The sequence below is a fragment of the Nyctereutes procyonoides genome, unplaced genomic scaffold (assembly GCF_905146905.1).
Source record: "Nyctereutes procyonoides isolate TBG_1078 unplaced genomic scaffold, NYPRO_anot_genome, whole genome shotgun sequence".
Taxonomy (NCBI): domain Eukaryota; kingdom Metazoa; phylum Chordata; class Mammalia; order Carnivora; family Canidae; genus Nyctereutes; species Nyctereutes procyonoides.
The window spans coordinates 691681-709085 of record NW_026575129.1 but is presented as its reverse complement, the minus strand read 5'-3'; the positions used below and the strand labels follow the sequence as shown (position 1 = coordinate 709085).

The 17405-nt window shown below is 40.3% G+C and overlaps 1 protein-coding gene across 4 annotated transcripts in view; it reads left to right on the top strand.

Annotated features, from left to right (window-relative positions):
- POC5 (POC5 centriolar protein) overlaps positions 1-12034 on the top strand; it is a 36157-nt gene extending 24123 nt beyond the window's left edge. For 3 of the 4 annotated variants that reach the window (XM_055342238.1, XM_055342237.1, XM_055342240.1), the window contains 3 exons: positions 990-1267; positions 8112-8288; positions 11483-12034. In XM_055342238.1, the coding sequence (XP_055198213.1) occupies positions 990-1267; positions 8112-8288; positions 11483-11626 (599 nt within the window). In that variant the 3' untranslated portion in view covers positions 11627-12034. The remainder of the gene's footprint in view (positions 1-989; positions 1268-8111; positions 8289-11482) is intronic. The other variant, XM_055342239.1, reaches the window with a different exon arrangement.
- The last annotated feature ends 5371 nt before the right edge of the window (positions 12035-17405 follow it).

Below are 17405 nucleotides of genomic sequence, written 5' to 3'. Positions count from 1 at the left end.
ATTTTAACCAAATTCTAAAACTGGGGGTTTTAGAATTCAAATCTAAATTCAAATCTTCAAATCTAAATTCTTCAAATCTAAAATTTGAAGAAACCCTTTGCTCCAGCATCTGGAAGCCGATGTTACTCACTCTGATCTAAGGGTAAGGTTCAGTTTTGAGAGAAGGTTAATATATAGTGTGTCACTGAAGTCAATTAAGTATGCAAATATACCTTACTTTGTGCTTTATATTTTACAGTGTTAAAGGTAAAAATTTTAGGGTTACATACTGATTTATTATGGTTTGCTGAAAAATCAAGTTTAAAATACATTGATTTTGTTTGAATAGGAGCATTAGATGGAAATGAGAGGGTATAGTGATAGCAGAAAAGAATTCTACAGATCTAAATACCAGACCATCGATCAGGACAGTTTTTTATTTTTATTTTTTTTTTATTTTTATTTTAATTTATGATAGTCACAGAGACAGAGAGGCAGAGACACAGGCAGAGGGAGAAGCAGGCTCCATGCATCGGGAGCCCGACGTGGGACTCGATCCCGGGTCTCCAGGATCGCGCCCTGTGCCAAAGGCAGGCGCCAAACCGCTGCGCCACCCAGGGATCCCCGATCAGGACAGTTGTATGAAATGATGTTAAAAAAACATAAATCCTTAGACTTAATGTGACCAAATTATTATAATGACTTTTTTGATAATACAGTTTACTCAGCTGACATCCTAGCTGAATAGATACTTATTTTTATCTTTTACATACAAGCAGTTCTTCATTAGTGTTCACATGTTGAAGGAAATGGTCTGAAGTTTCTAATAGTTAATGTGGACGTTAATCAGTTAATAATGACAAACTATATTAGCTAAACATTGTATGCAGTACGTGACAAGTTTCTACATTTTCTTTAGAACCAAATTTTAGCTATTATGTAGTTTCATTGTTGGGGGACATAAGACTAACCTTAGCTTGGAAGAATTTTGATGAATTTGTAATTTGTAGGGATAGACTTCACAAATAATAAAAAGGAAGAGTATGGCCCTGGCATTCAAGGAAAAGAACATTCTGCTCATTTGGATCCTCTGGCCCCTCCGATGCCCTCAGTGGTTGCACTGCCACCGTCCCCACCACCAGCAGCCATGGGAGCAGCCAGCACTGCTGCTTTTCCCTCTGCTGCTTCCATCTCTTCTGCTGGGCCTGCTTCCGCTTCCTCTACTCACCCTCCCGTTTCTGCAGCTCTTGGCGCTGGACCTACAGCTACTGCTGCACCAGAAGAAATGGTTAGTACAGTTAATACAGGTGCTCTCGTGGGGAAAGGGGCTCAAACCTTGCTTGTATATTGGGTATTTTTAACTTAGAATATATTTTCTCATGGAGGAAAAGTCTTAATGATATTTAGACCAACCTACAGAAAATATTTAATATGTGAAGTGGCTAAAACAATTTAAAATGAAAATAATATTTGAAAGTTCAAATATAGTAGTGATAATTAAACAGAAATAACTTTCTCATTTCCCATTTTTCAAGAACTATTCAGGAAAAATAAATTTGAGAAAGAGTTGATGATGGACTTTTTTATTTTTAAGGGAACCCTAGTGGGTATTTTCAAGGGCTTAGAAGATCAATGGCTCTTTTGTACATTTTGTATTCAATTACAACTTTCCCTTTTCCTGGATGCAGATCTATCATTAACACAACTCTGTAATTACTCCATCTTGATTTGGTTAGGTTTTCATTTGGAAAAACATTAGAATAAAGATGGGAGTAGTTTTTCCTAGTCACTGAGCTACTTTCAAGAGAAGTATGTAGAGCTAGAATGATTGAATGGGGATGGAGTATCTGTGTGAGAACTTGCCTGAAGGGGAATTCATCAAGCTAATTTAGAAGAGTTATAGACAAAGCATGTCAGGGTTCTGACTCCTGGGCTTCTTGTTAATCCTGTATTCTTCAAACCGTGGTTCTCAAGCAAAGGGAGTAAGGATTCAGTCCAAACTTACCTACCGGGCTCACTTCTGCAGGGCTGTTTTTTAACAACACTGTAACCTTCCCTGCTCTGGCTTGGCTTAGGCACAAAGGCACGTGTAGTTTTATAAAGCTCCTGAGAGGATTGGGATTTGCTTGTGTCCCTCTCCTCCCCAACCCCAACCACTGAGAGGACAGAGGATGGCGGAATGGGTTCTGTGTCTTACGGCTTCCCTGGCTGACCGTCACCAGTTGCCACTGCCCCAGACCACTCTCTGCAGCGAAGGAAGGCACTGAGTCAGCCAGACAACTGGTCATCCTGGGTGTTCCAGCTCACGTGAATTTCTGCCTTTTGAAAGCTACTAACTTCAGGGAGAAATATGTTGAGATCTACTGTTTATCATTTTTGCTCTTGATTCAAAGAGGTTAAAAAAATAAAGCTGTTAAGGGAAATTTGAGTATGTGAGGGAGTTTTGACTTTGAAATAAGACACTAAAATTCAACTCTGCATATGTTCAACTGTGTTTATTTTTCATGATTACACATTTTCAAGTGTGATCCTATACAGATGATCTCATTTAAGTAAACACAGTGAGTATTTGTTTAAATTTCTGGTTTGTCTTTTGTTGCATATTCAGATAAAATACATAGACTTAGATTTTTCAGAATTCCCTTCAAATATGACTACACCATTTGTACATCTGTACATTTATATATAAACCTGAACATCCACAGAAGAACAGAATGCATGAATATGCTTAACACCTACTTGTTCTTTTTCTTTTTCTTTTTTTTTTTTTTTAAGATTTCATCCATTCATTCATGAGATACACAGGGAGGGAGAGAGAGGCAGAGATACAGGCAGAGAGAGAAGCAGGCTCCGTGCAGGGAGCCCGATGTGGGACCCAATCCCGGGTCTCCAGGATCATGCCCTGGGCCGAAGGCAGGTGCTAAACTGCTGAGCCACCCAGGGATCCCCTCTACTTGTTATTTCTTGAAACAATTTGATCATCTGAGATAATTTTGAAGTCTTTGAAACCTGAAAAATAAAATATTGTATAGAGAGCCCTTCCAGCCTTCCTTCTTCATTAATAGATACACATTCAATTTTTGTTACATGAATACAGCCTTTACAGTTAGTGGGAGAAGAAAATCAGAAGCAAATCACTCTGTCAGTGTAATGCTGGTGTTCTTCCTTCTGTATATAATTACAGAACTCAGATTCAGATTCACCTCAAATGTGTCTTGTTTCCTACTTTTGTTATTATGGTTCTTTTTAAAAACAAGTACATTAGTTGGATAAGTTACCTAATGTGAAACCATGAGTGTTGGAAGTGGGAAAGGAGAGATCTCTGAGCTAGGCCTGCTTATCTTTCTTTTCATTTTAATCACAGAGTCTTCCTATGAACGTTCAAAAAACTTTTTCCAGACTTAGTAGGAGGTGTGTACAGAGAATAAGCCGCAGAGCCTGGGAAACAACTGGAGAAAGGAGTATAAGATAATCCTAGTAAAATAACCCCTGTAAAATTTCACCTGTAAAATTCTTTCCTTTCTGCAGATACCCTCACTCTGTTAAATAAAATACCAGAATTTCATGGTAGGAAAGCACTCTTCAAAGAAAACATCAGGCAGTTATACAAGCAAATACATTGCAGTTCACAAGGTTGGACAATAGGTGACACTTTATTCTTTTGACACTTCAACAATTGAGAGTTGGATTTTTAAGCTCTTCAGTAAAGATTCCCTCTTAACTTTCCTGTTCATCTGAATGGAAAGTGAGAGGGTATCATTAGGCACCTGGACAGCTTTCCTCATTTTATAAATGGAAACTGAGGTTTAGAGAGAGGGAGTGAGTAACTTGCCTGTGGATATAAGAAGTAATAGAACTGGTATTCAGACTTTTGACCGTTTGGTCACAGTGCCCTGTTTCTTAACCAATAATCAGGTTTTGTCTCTGTCAAATATTAAGATACAAATACTGAGTTTTAAAAATATGTCGTTTCCCTTTTCTTTCTGAATCCTTTTGATTTTGTTGTTTTTATTGATAGGGTATAAAAAGCTAGAATTTCCGTTTTTATAGCATTTTTTCCAAGTCAATAAAGCTGATAAATTTAATGAGATTCAACATGACTGGGACCAGTAAGTGGTCATTTAGTCAAAAAGTCAGTTAAAAAGTCAGGTAAAGCAGGAAATTTTAAAAAATTATATATATCTTACACATTATTTTATTCTCAAAAGTGTGTATTAATTTGCTACTTTTTAATGTGGAGCCAAATTGAGTATGGGTTTACAGGTTGTAATTAAGCCTTCTCTTATATAAGCTACACTCAGTGGATTATTTTTCTCTAATTTCCCATTTCAGTCTTTGTCAAGTAAAGCAAGAATCTAACAAAACTTGCAATGCAATCTGATGATAGAATATGCCATTTGAAAACCAAAAGAGGACTTGATAAACATGCAAGTCAATTTAAGACAACTATTTAATTCAGAGAAATATATAAAGGTTTCTTTTTATTTTATTTTATTTTATTTTTATTTTATGATAGTCACAGAGAGAGAGAGAGAGAGAGGCAGAGACACAGGCAGAGTGAGAAGCAGGCTCCATGCACCGGGAGCCCGATATGGGATTCGATCCCGGGTCTCCAGGATCGCGCCCCGGGCCAAAGGCAGGCGCCAAACCGCTGCGCCACCCAGGGATCCCAAGGTTTCTTTTTAAAGTCTTTTTTTTTTTTCATTTACTGGAGTATGTATTTTCATCTTACTGAAGGCATTTTATTTTATTTTAAAAAATATTTTATTTATTTGAGACAGAATGAGAGAGCTGAGCGGGAGAGGAGGGGCAGAGGTAGAGGGAGAAGCAGACTCCCCACTGAGTGGAGAGCCCCCGTGTGGAGCTGCGTCCCAGAACCTTGGGATCTTGACCGGAGCCAAAGACAAGCTTAACTGACCACCCAGGCGCCCCTTACTGAAGGCATTTTATTTTATTTTTTAAGATTTTATTTATTTATGATAGTCACAGAGAGAGAGAGAGAGAGAGGCAGAGACACAGGCAGAGGGAGAAGCAGGCTCCATGCAGGGAGCCCTACGTGGGATTCAATCCCGGGTCTCCAAGATCGCGCCCTGGGCCAAAGGCAGGCGCCAAACCACTGCACCACCCAGGGATCCCCTGAAGGCATTTTAAAGCAATTCTCAACTGGCTGAGTGAAGGTTTCAGCCATGAGCATTTTCCCAGCTACTCTAAATTTTCTTATTCCACACGTCTCCTAGTCAAAACTAACTTAGTTTTTCTTTCACTCCTTCATCCTCCAAGTAAGAACAGCTGTTATGGTTGGGAGTGTTTATACCCCTCAAATGTGACTGGGCAGAAATAAGGTTACCAGCTCAATTGTACTTCAGTTTTTAATTTTTCATAAAAATACTCTTACCAGCAATTAATTTTATATTTTACATTTTAAAATGTTTTTTAAGGCTCTTCGGCAGTTTATAAAATCCTTTTTTATACTTTATATTTAATAAGAAATAGAATAAAGTTTCCCAAAGGTCAGAAGCATGAATTCAGTCTACAAATATATATTTGTAAATATCTTAGGATCTGCATTTTGGTTCCTTAAATTCATAAGATCCATAAAAATGTAGTTTAAATAGCCAAATAATTTCTACAAGTATTATAGTGAGAAACAGTCCTCCAAATCCCTTTCCTTAAATTCTATTAGCTGTTTTTTCTATTTACCTTTTTTCCCTAAATATGCTCATATCATTATTTCCACATGCATCAATTTCAGACATTATCTGTTTCCTGTTATGGATGAAAGAATTTGGCCTTTTGATACCACCTGATTCCTTCCCCTCCCCCATCCACTGTGTGTGTGTGTGTGTCTGTGTGTGTGTGTGTGTGTGTGTGTGTGTGTGTGTGTGTGTGTGAGAGAGCTCACGCAGGAGGAGAGGGAGAGAGATAATCTTAAGCAGGCCCACGGTCAGCACAAAACCCTACATGGCGATCCATCTCGTGACCCTGAGATCATGACCAGGGACAAAATCAAGAGTCAGACATTTAACCGATTGAGCCACCCAGGTGCTCCTCCACTTTACATATTTAGATACAGATATTCCATCTTTGCATTAAGTTAAATTTATGGTATGTAAATATAGCTAAGTTACAAATGTATACTATGCCTACATTTCCTTTCTGGTACAACTTTTTTTTTTTCTTGGAATTGATTCCTTTATTTTTGTCTCTGCTTGATTTTCTGTGCAACTATAATTAAGTCTCAAATTCAAACTCTCTAAGGATTTACAAAACCTCACTGAGCGCTGTTTTCCTAGCGTCCTCCCAACACATCAATATTCTATCATTTTAATTTTCCCAGAGACATTTCTTATGGAACCCATTATCATCATCCTTCAGTATATAGCTGATGACTATCTGTAGCTAGATGCAGATATGTAAAGAACTCAATGATACCTCAGATGGACAAAGATCACTATTTCATAATGCTTTTGGAAAAATTATGGTTAGAGGGAAAATTAGATTCATAATTCACACTGAAATTGTAAATGTTTTAATAAATTAAACCCAAATAAATAAACGTTAGAAGAGTATAATTATCCCAGCTGTCCAAAGCAGGCTGGTTGATTCAATTATGGAAGAAATTAATGACAAAATTAGCGATGATTTTTTAAATTTATGTGCATGAAAAATAAATAAAACGAAATAGGAAAAATACTATGAGATGAGTATCTGTATCAGGAGCCCTTAAACATTCATTAGGAGCCATTGAACATTTTTGAGAGCAATACCTATTCCTGGCAAGTAATTAAAGAAAATGGATAGTTGACAAAATGAACTATAAGTATGAAACATTAATAAGAAACCACAAATTAAATCAAATATATGTTATTCCTGATAGAACCTTTCTGGAATATTATCCAGCAGTAACGAAAGCTGTAAAAGCTGACATTACCTTTTGATACGGTCATCTCATTTTTGTGAAATATTCTACAGAAATAGCTCTCAAAAGAAAAGGAATCTTCATTTACAAAAATTTGTTTCCTATAATAGGAAAATAACTGAGTTAGATAAACTGTACTTTGTTGGTATTAAAACCTCTCATTAAAAATTATAGCAGGTCTCTGTATTCATGAGAAAATATATTAACGGGCAGCCCGGATGCCCTGATCAGCGGCCGCCTTCAGCCTGGGGTGTGATCCTGGAGACCCGGGATCAAGTCCCACGCCGGGCTCCCTGCATGGAGCCTGCTTCTCCCTCTGCCTGCATCTCTGCCTCTCTCTCTGTGTCTCTCATGAATAAATAAAATCTTAAAAAAAAAAAATTTAACAAAGCAATAGGAAAAAAGAGCACACAAGCATATGTCTAATGAAAAGCATGTGTATAATATTAATTATACATAAGGATCAAAAGCGTTTATAAAACAGAATAATGGTTGCCATGGTTAGGGGCAGTTGAGGAAGGGAAATGGATATGATTCTAAAGGGTCACAAGAGGGGGACCTTTGTGGTGCTAGAATAGTTCCGTGTCTTGATTACAGTGATCGTTACAGGAATGTAGATGTGTTCAAATGACATAGATCTGTTAACCAAGGCATTGTACACATGATGGCTTTGACATCATAATTCTGTACTTAGGTAAGATGTAATCATGGCAGGAAACCAGGTGAGGAATACAAAGGACCTCTCCGTATTATCTTTGCAACTTACTATGAATCTGTATTTATTTCAAAATAAAGAGTTTTTTAAGTCTATAGTATGGTGGGTACACCCAAGATTAAGGGGGTGTTTTGGGGTGCTTGGTTCTTTGTTTGGCTTTTTGTCTCATTTATTTTTTTCCGTGTTAAAGTTGATTAAATATACAATTAATTTTTATTTTTAAAGATATTATGTATTTATTCATGAGAGACACAGAGAGAGAGAGAGGCAGAGGGAGAAGTAGGTGCCCCACAGGGACGAGTCCCGATTCAGGACTTGATCCCGGGACCCCGGGATCACGCCCTGGGCCAAAGGCAGACGCCCAACCACTGAGCCACCCAGGTGTCCCTACAATTAGTTTTTAATGCCTGTGTATTTTCCTCATAAGTTACAGAAGCAACAGTACTATATGTTTTGCCATGGATTTTCTACCAGCTGGTTATTTCTTTGGTTTTTTAGTATGTGCCCAGAGTTGTAACATCTGCACAACAGAAAGCTGGAAGAACAATTACAGCCCGGATCACAGGGAGATGTGATTTTGCCTCAAAAAACAGAATTAGCAGCGGCTTAGCTATAATGGGAGTTTCTCCTCCCATGAGCTCAGTTGTTGTGGAGAAACATCATCCAGTCACAGTGGTAAGTACATATTTGATGACGTTTGTCAAAAAATCTTTTTCCTCAGTTCATAGACTAATAAACAAATTACATGTTGAGAAGATGAAAATTTATGATGATTCTTATTCTGTCTTTACTATGATCATCTTTATAAAACTTCTGCTTTGCCAAACCTGCTCTAAATCTACCTTTGCTCTTTTAGGAAATTGATTTCAGAAACATTTCTTCTCAACAGTGTAAAAATTATCAACCCAAAAAGTAATCCACTATGTTGGTGACCAAAAGAAACCTATACATGATTTCTCGTTAATTTAAAGAGACAAAAACTGTTTACTCGTTATCTGCTACTCATGTAGCGGGTATTTAATTACAAGAAACACTTCCCTATAGTTTTATAGTCTTTAATTTTTGCTCTTTTTAAGTCTTCCCCTTTTTTCAGTACAACTGTCAGCATATTTGTAGTTTGGAAAAAAGGAAATTCAGGTTGTAATTAATTCATGTGAAATAAGAGAAAATGCCTGGAATTTAGGCAAAAATAAAAAAGCCTGAGTTAGTGCCTCAGTTTTGCTATTTACTGCCTTTGTGATTATATACAAATCAAGTAAAAGATTTGAGTTTCTATTTCCTCTTGCGTAAAAATGGGAATGTTAAGAGTACTTCGCTCCTACAGTTATTTTCTTGATTCAGGATTAAATGAGATAATGTAAAAATTGAATGAGATATATATTTTTTAAAAGGTATTTTATAAATTGTAACATCATAAGCATATTGAACTTGAAAATTACTAGAGTAAGGTACATGGGATACTGCTGTATTATTTCTTAACAATGCATATGAATCAACAATTTTCTCAAAACGTTTTTTTTTTGAAAGTTATAAGATCACATCCTTAAAGAGAAACAAGAATTGATTTTAAAAGAGAATGCTCCGTACATAAATTTTCAATGTTAGACAACATTCCTGTCTACTTACTGTGTCAAAATATTAGCAAAAATATATGTGAAATGATTTTGCATCCTTTTCTTTCTGGGCACTAGATGGTTGCTAGATGATTAAGAGAAGCTGGAGAGATTGTTTAAACTTAGCCTCAGGTAAAGAATGGCCACAGGAGAGGAAAGTGGAAGACAGACACAGAGGCACCAAGTCCAGATGGGGGATATGGAGGGTGGAGGAGTATCAGCCTTCAGAGGTTGCAGAGACTCTGAAGTCCTTAGGTGACTTCTCGACATATGTTTGAATATGTGAAATTAGTTATCAGAAATAAGAAATGAACTAATTTCTATTTTTGTCAGCACATATGTGTATAGAGAAGGGACTATCCATTTGTAAGATAATGAAGGCATAAAGAGACCATACATATATGCTTACTTTTAATTTAGACAGCCTTTTGTTTTTGTACTAATGATAGGGATTTGTATTCTACGAGGAAAAAAAAAGAAATAAAAGACAACTCCTCTGAGGCTTCCCTCCCCAGCTGCCCTTTGCTGATTGTCTATAACACTTCTCCAGCAACTGGTTGTGAACAAGACAGCCGTCAACTGCTTCCGTTATTCCCTAAGTGGGACTGTATGACAGACAGCTAGAGCAGTCCTCTGTACTCTCCCTCTATCCCCAGAATCGGGAGCTGTAACTACTGGAAACAGCTGTTCCTAACAAACCATGGATTTCTGACACGTTAGCCCCATCTGCTGGATAATTGTTCCCTGTGCTCCCTCATTCTCGGCCATATTTTTGTAGATCATGAAAGCAGTGGTAGGGTGAATCTGTTTCTCCATTTCCTGTAGCCCAGGTCCCCAAGGAGAAATCGCTGTCTGAACAGGGTCGGATTAGGTGGTTGGCAACTAGTTTCTTACTAGTTGGAAGATCTCCCCACCTGTAATGCTTATCCAGTTACTTACGTACAGTGAAACAGTTCTGTAAAATACATTAAAGTCAGGAAATTATTTTTCTGTTTCTTTAAGGAGGAACTCTTAAAGCGGAATGTCACAAACAGCTTTAAGAGTTTTCATTCAGGGAACCCTGGGTGGCGCAGCGGTCTAGCGCCTGCCTTTGGCCCAGGGCGTGATCCTGGAGACCCGGGATCGAATCCCATGCCGGGGCTCCCTGTGCGTGGAGCCTGCTTCTCCCTCTGCCTATGTCTCTGACTCTCTCTCTCTCTCTCTCTCTCTCTCTGTGACTATCATAAATAAATAAAAATTAAAAAAGTTTTAAAAAAAAGTTTTCATTCATTATTCTTTTAAGAAAAGGTTTTTTTTTAAAATACATAGTGAATGTTGTAGTCAGATATATATAATTTTACTTCAAGTACTTTAAAGAGGACTCTTCTAAGTGGAAGACTCTACTAGGAATGTGCCTGCACCACTCAGTGCCGTGGCCTGCAGACTGGATAATGAGTTCCACTGCTGCCTACTGGAAGCTGTAGCCCCAGAGTATAGGGAATCCTTGTACTGGTACATCTCATGCGTGTGTATGCATGTAACGTGTACTTAGAAAACCTGTACTTGCACGTATTACATGTGTAGGTGAAGTCGGTTGTACCGACTGAGGCTTCGATGCTCACGTCCCAGATGTTCCCCAGAGCTCTGACGTGGCATGGGTATCCTCCTCTCAGTGTGTGTCCCCAGCATCCAGTTATTTGTATAGAAGGTTGTAATCCATGCTGAGGAGCACCAGGCTGCTGGAAATACCTTCGCTTATGATCATAAAAGGTTTAGTCAGCTCCCAGGTGAGCCAGGCTGAGGTAGGTAGGAGACACGTGCTCTTTTTTGAAGCAAGGACGAGGCAGGATTCCTCAGAGCTTTCCCCCTTGTTCCCTGAGGTTGAACCCCGTGTGTTCACAGATACAGGGAGGAGAAAACTGACCAGAATGGAGGGAGGGCTTGGGCTGACCCTTCTTCCAGACACTATAAAGTCCCTTTCTGTACTTGGCCTCTCTGGACATTTCAGGATTCCCCTGGAATCCTCTCTGTGGAGTGACTCCCACGGCTCCTTATGTGACCCTCTGCAAGGTAGCTCTATACTGAGTATTGAGCACGAGTCTAACTTAACGGATTAAGGACCACAGCTTAATTGTTCTAATGGCTGCCTCCCTAGCTTACTGCCTCTGTCTACTGGATGCTTAACAAATGTTTGTTTGGTTAAATTATATATAATGAAATGGCACTTAATGTGTGTAATCTTACGGGATTGTTAAAGTAGACTTTTAACTTTTTCAGCAAACCATTCCTCAAGCTGCTGCAGCAAAATATCCCCGGACGATTCATCCTGAAAGTAGTACCTCAGCTTCTCGGTCCCTCGGAACCAGGTCAACTCACACCCAGTCTCTCACAAGCATTCACTCCATAAAAGTGGTTGACTAAAATGAATATGCACATTGAGATCTTTTAATTCTTCTGGTTTTACCAAGGATTTGAAGTCTCTAGCTTTTAAAATTTCATATTCTTAGAACACCATGGATGCATCATGTTCATCTTTTCAAAATTACAAGAGACTCTTTCAAGTCATACCATCCTTTGTAACTATATGTAGGCTTATTTTAATGTTTTTTTAATTTAAGCAATTAAGTAAAACTTTTTTAAAAAGCGACTTAATTTGTTTAATAAGTTCAGCCTGTCCCTGATTATACCATAAAAGTGTATAAATCCTGTTTTCTCAATGTTACTTCCAAAAGGCTAAATCATTTCCAGTGTTATTAGGTAAATTTTGAGAAGTTTACTAAAAAAATTATTTTAAACAGATTTAATTAAGGTATTTTTATTTTAAAAATAAAGAGTAATAATGATACTGTATCACAAAGTCTTTGTGATTATTATTAATATATTAATATTAGTTTTCATTTTCCTAAGACTGTTAAAAATGAGAATTGGTGAGACATATGAATAATATTAATGTTAAATGGGGGTGGGTATAGCACTGGGCAACTCAGCAAACCTTCTGGGCCTGGCAGAGACTTTTCAGAGGCTGGCCAATAGGAGGAAGCCATCTGGGTAAAAGTGACTGAGGAAAGCAGGACCAGGCTTCTCATGGTTTTATTGCTAGCTGACTGGGTTATCTTGGGCCAGACATTTAATTTCGTGAATAATAGGATCCCATCTGTGAAACAGTGACATCTACCTTCCCCTCCTATCTCACCCAGTACTCTGGGTTACATAAAAACAAATTCTAAAGGATTTATCCGGAGCCTCAATTTTCATATCTTTAGCAGAACTGGATGGACTTAATTAGAAGCCTCTGACTTTGAACATGATCTATGCTCTAACTTTATTATAGGAAATAGTTTTTCTTACTGCGTTCTGTTGTAATAGAACAGAGAATAAATGTGAGATAGACATCCCATTTTCTGGAGTGCACACTAAGGCTTTTCTGAAGTAAAGAATGAGAGAATTAGCGTATTAGATCCTTATTCTGAATTGCCCAGCTACCACTGTGGCAAACAGCTCCTCATCGGTTTCAACAAACACAAACCAACAGCACTTCTTGTGCTACGCATCCACAGCCACACTCTTTATGACTGCGCCGTGCACTCTGTGAGACGCACAGGAGACTGTAGGCTCCACTTGGCATCTACTCCTACGCAGCCCAGAATTAACAACCCAGTTGTGGTAACAGATCAGTCCTTCCTTTCTTCCCTGTATGAACTGCCCTGAAGTGTCCATTGCATCTGTCAGAACAGAGTACCCTGAAAGTCATATAATCAGTTATGCTTAATACCAAATGGTTGCCAGTTTGGTATTTTACCCTGGTCTGGGCTCTCCCTGCTTCCTCAACTCACTCTTGCTTCTTGGATTTGTACCCCTAAAAAAAGAGCTATTCATAGACTTTAATCTCAGGCTCTGCTTTTTGAGGAACCTAGGTGACAACTGGGAGTGGTTTTCAGTATCTAAGCCATAACTATATGGACAAACGAAAGGGCATATTATGAATATTGTAATTAAGAGTATCATAAGCATCTTTTTAAGCTTTAAGTATATTGTCCAAGGCAGAACCAAATAGTGTTAACCTAAGTTAAACTCCACAGTTAAAACACTCCTACAGGAAGAGTATGTATTCTATTTGTTTGCTTCTGCATAAAGAGGTTACCCAGATTTTAGAAGAGGGAGTAAGTTAGCATGGTCAGTGGAAACCAGCATATTCATATTGAAAAACAGATGGGGACTAGACTTTTCACTGAATACTTTTCTTAAAAACGTTTTCTTTTTTTTAAGATTCTATTTCTTTATTCACGAGAGACACAGAAAGAGAGGCAGAGACACAGACAGAGGGAGAAGCAGGCCCTACACAGGGAGCCTGATGTGGGACTCGATCCTGGGACCCCAGGATCCCACCCTGGGCCGAGGGCAGGCACTCAACCGCTGGGCCACCCGGGCATCCCTCTAAAAACTTTTTGGACTCGTGTAAATATACTACTTATTTTAAACATTCATAAAAGTAAGGGGGCCATTTACAATGAGCATGAGACAGAGATGTAAAACTAAATTTATAATAGAATAACTGGACTCCTATTGCTCAAGACTTTTATCTCTGGCCTTATAGAATTAGAGTCAGAATTTGAGAATGGAGAGCCTTAAATTATAATGAATAGGTGCACAGAAACTGATATACACTGATACTTGATATCATGTTTATTTCACAACTTTCTCAGATTATAAACATACTGCATGCTGATTGTAAAAAAAAAAAAAAAAACCCTGGAAAGTAGCAAAAAGTACAAAGAAAATAAAAATCACCTGTAATTACATAACCAAGAGACTAAAAAGAAACAACATTGGTATACACTTCTGGTCTTGTCTAAGCAATATACTACTTATAGGTGTTATTTAAAGCCAAGAGTAACTATACATTTCCAAAGGTAGTTCTCTCACTGGAGGGAAATAATGAACAGTGGATGATTTCAATAGTCTGGGCTCTGGGCATAAGAGTAGGCATTTCCCAGGCACTCAACCTTCATCTCCGCTCTTGTGGGAGAGACACTCCTCTGTAAGGAAATTGAAGATCTGAGAGCTTGAATATTAGTATGCCCAAAGGCTCACAGTTAATAAGTGGCAAAACCATGAGTAAAACCATGTCTATGTATTCTAAATCCCTTGGTTTTTTCATATCCTAGGATGCTGCTCCTACCATCATTTAAAAAAAAAAAAACCAAACAGTGTAAAACCTAGATTATGCTATCACATATGTTGCATCAAATGGCAGAAATGCAGGGATCCCTGGGTGGCACAGCAGTTTGGCGCCTGACTTTGGCCCAGGGCGTGATCCTGGAGACCCGGAATCGAATCCCACGTCGGGCTCCCGGTGCATGGAGCCTGCTTCTCCCTCTGCCTATGTCTCTGCCTCTCTCTCTCTCTCTGACTATCATAAATTTTAAAAAAATAAATTTAAAAAAACTTATAAAAAAATGGCAGAAATGCAAAAATCATACCATTGGCTGTAAGTCAAAAAAAAAATTGGCCTTCCATTTCAGTAATTGGCAAATACTAATACCGTCTTTCCATCTGGTAGAGCTTCCGTCATCACCATCTTCATAGTTGGGAGTCCACACTACTACTGGAATTTTACGGCATTAATGAACTGAATTTTAAAAGTGCAGAGTGGAAAATCAAATACAATTTTTTTTAAGATTTTTTTTTAATTTTTATTTATTTATGATAGTCACAGAGAAAGAGAGAGAGGCAGAGACATAGGCAGAGGGAGAAGCAGGCTCCATGCACCGGGAGCCCGACGTGGGATTCGATCCCGGGTCTCCAGGATCGCGCCCTGGGCCAAAGGCAGGCGCCAAACCGCTGCGCCACCCAGGGATCCCCAAATACAATTTCTTTATGTGTTTATGAAACTGCACATTTCTTGGACCTCGAGTCCGTTTCGTTTTTGAATTGACAAGATCTTTTCTGGAAAAAATAGGATAACATTTATTATTAATAGGTAACATTTATTAAGCGCTTGCTACGTGCCAGGTACTATGACTCATGTAATCCCACAACAACCCTTCGACGTAGACCATTTTCTAGTTCGTAAAGTAGAGCACCGGCCCAGTGAGGCTAGCGCCGGCGTTGAGGCCCAGGCCCACGGTCTTCGCTCAAGCACATCCTGCACCACTTCGGGGGGCTGCCACTTAGTCTCCCCTGAGAATTCTTACTCTTTTCTAGAAACCAGGAAATTTAAAGTTGAGGGAACAATCCCGGTGCTCGAGGACAAGGTCGTGGGAGGAGACGTCATCCCTGTACCTACCACGCCTGACACTGAGTCTTGCGGAGTGTGATTCAGGCAACGGCAGATGTGCCTACACTCTGCTTGAATGGCCATCCTTACAGGAGCGTTCCCCAGCCCTAATCTATCGATAGGTCTTGAAAGCGCCTTCCCTGGTGATGCAGTCCTTGGCAAGCAGTTCTTAGCAGAAACCCAAGTTGCCGGAGTAAAAGCCTGTCTGCTCTTTTCTCTTCACCTAGAGATCCTGCTTTTGAATACACTGACTGGCAGGTTTCCCCAGCGGGGCAAACGGCATTGTGAGCAGGACCTGCAGGACTGCGCTTAGTTGTGGAAACTCTCCTAGAACCTTGAGATTCCTGCGCTCTCTGCTTCCCCACGCCCCACACAACCCTTCCTCGAATACACAGCAACAGAAATGCTCCTCCACTTTGTCAAACGCCCAATAGGAGAGTGATGCTGAGAACACGGAGGCTCACCCGGGATCAGCATCTACTGATAATCCCTCCCCAGAGGAGTATCTACTGATAATCCCTGCAGAGCATCTACTGATAACCCCAGAGGAGCATCTACTGATAATCCCTCCCCCAGGAGCATCTACTGATAATCCCTCCCCCAGGAGCATCTACTGATAATCCCTGCCCAGAGGAGCATCTACTGATAATCCTCCCCAGAGGAGCATCTACTGATAATCCTCCCCAGAGGAGCATCTACTGATAATCCTCCCTGGAGGAGCATCCACTGATAATACCTCCCCAGGAGCTGCATATTCTTCAGGAGCAGTAGGTCTCCCCAAACTGGGCTGTTGCTGTTAATGGACAGTATTGTTCTGCTCACTGTCTCCCCACCATTTTGAGGGAGAAGGAGCTTCTATTTTGAAACTAACTCACCGGCTAGTTCTGGGAAACGTGCGCGGACCAGCTCTTCATACAGAAGCTTGGCTGGAGCGGCCGGTGTCATCAGGGTCCCGTGCAGCCAGATGAGCAGAGCCCTGGGCCGTGTTCACGGAAACTTCCCTTTCCTGTGCCAAGTACATACAGTCAGAGGTGAGACACCACGTGCTGAGGTCTCTTTTATTGTGATCTTAATTCTAACTGAATTTTCTGTATGACTGTGGTTACAATTCATTCCTCTTCTGAGGGCCGTTGGACAGGAAGCCCAGCAAATGAAAGCCCTTCCAGGTCCCCTCCCTGGAAGTTCTCTAGGGTGACCAGAGTTTGGATTCCCTCCAGCACGTGCCATGCACCTTCTGTGCTTCACACAGACCAGAGGGGCAGATAAGGCATCAAGCAAGGGGTCCCTGCCCAACAGCAGGGAACAACCGCTGAGGTGTGCAACTCTCCTCCACGGCTCAAGCGGCCCCGCTGTGCCGTGTCCCGCACGGCAGATGCGTGTTTCAACTGGGGATCCTGTTCCAGTGTGAGTCCCACTCAGTCTGGGGTTGGGATCTGCGCTTCTCATACACACCCAGCTGCTGCTGCTGTCTGTTAACCACACTACGAGCAGTGAACGTGTGCCATCTCGCCCCTCCAGTTTCTGATGGAAGTTCGCATCCCAGGGCCAGGATTCTTCTCTGGGCAAATACTCGCTGGATCCCTAACCCCTGAGAGATGTCGGGCGGAAGTGCTGAGATGGGTCTCTGGCAACAGGAGTTCACATTTACAAACAGAACAGGCTCCTACTTTCATTTTTTTTAAATTTTTATTTATTTATGATAGTCACACACAGAGAGAGAGGCAGAGACATAGGCAGAGGGAGAAGCAGGCTCCATGCACCGGGAGCCCGCTGTGGGATTCGATCCTGGGTCTCCAGGATTGCGCCCTGGGCCAAAGGCAGGCGCCAAACCGCTGCACCACCCAGGGATCCCCAGGCTCCTACTTTCAGCCAGGGTGTGTGGGAGCAGAGGGGTGCCACAAAAGGAGGGCCCGAGCTCTGGGG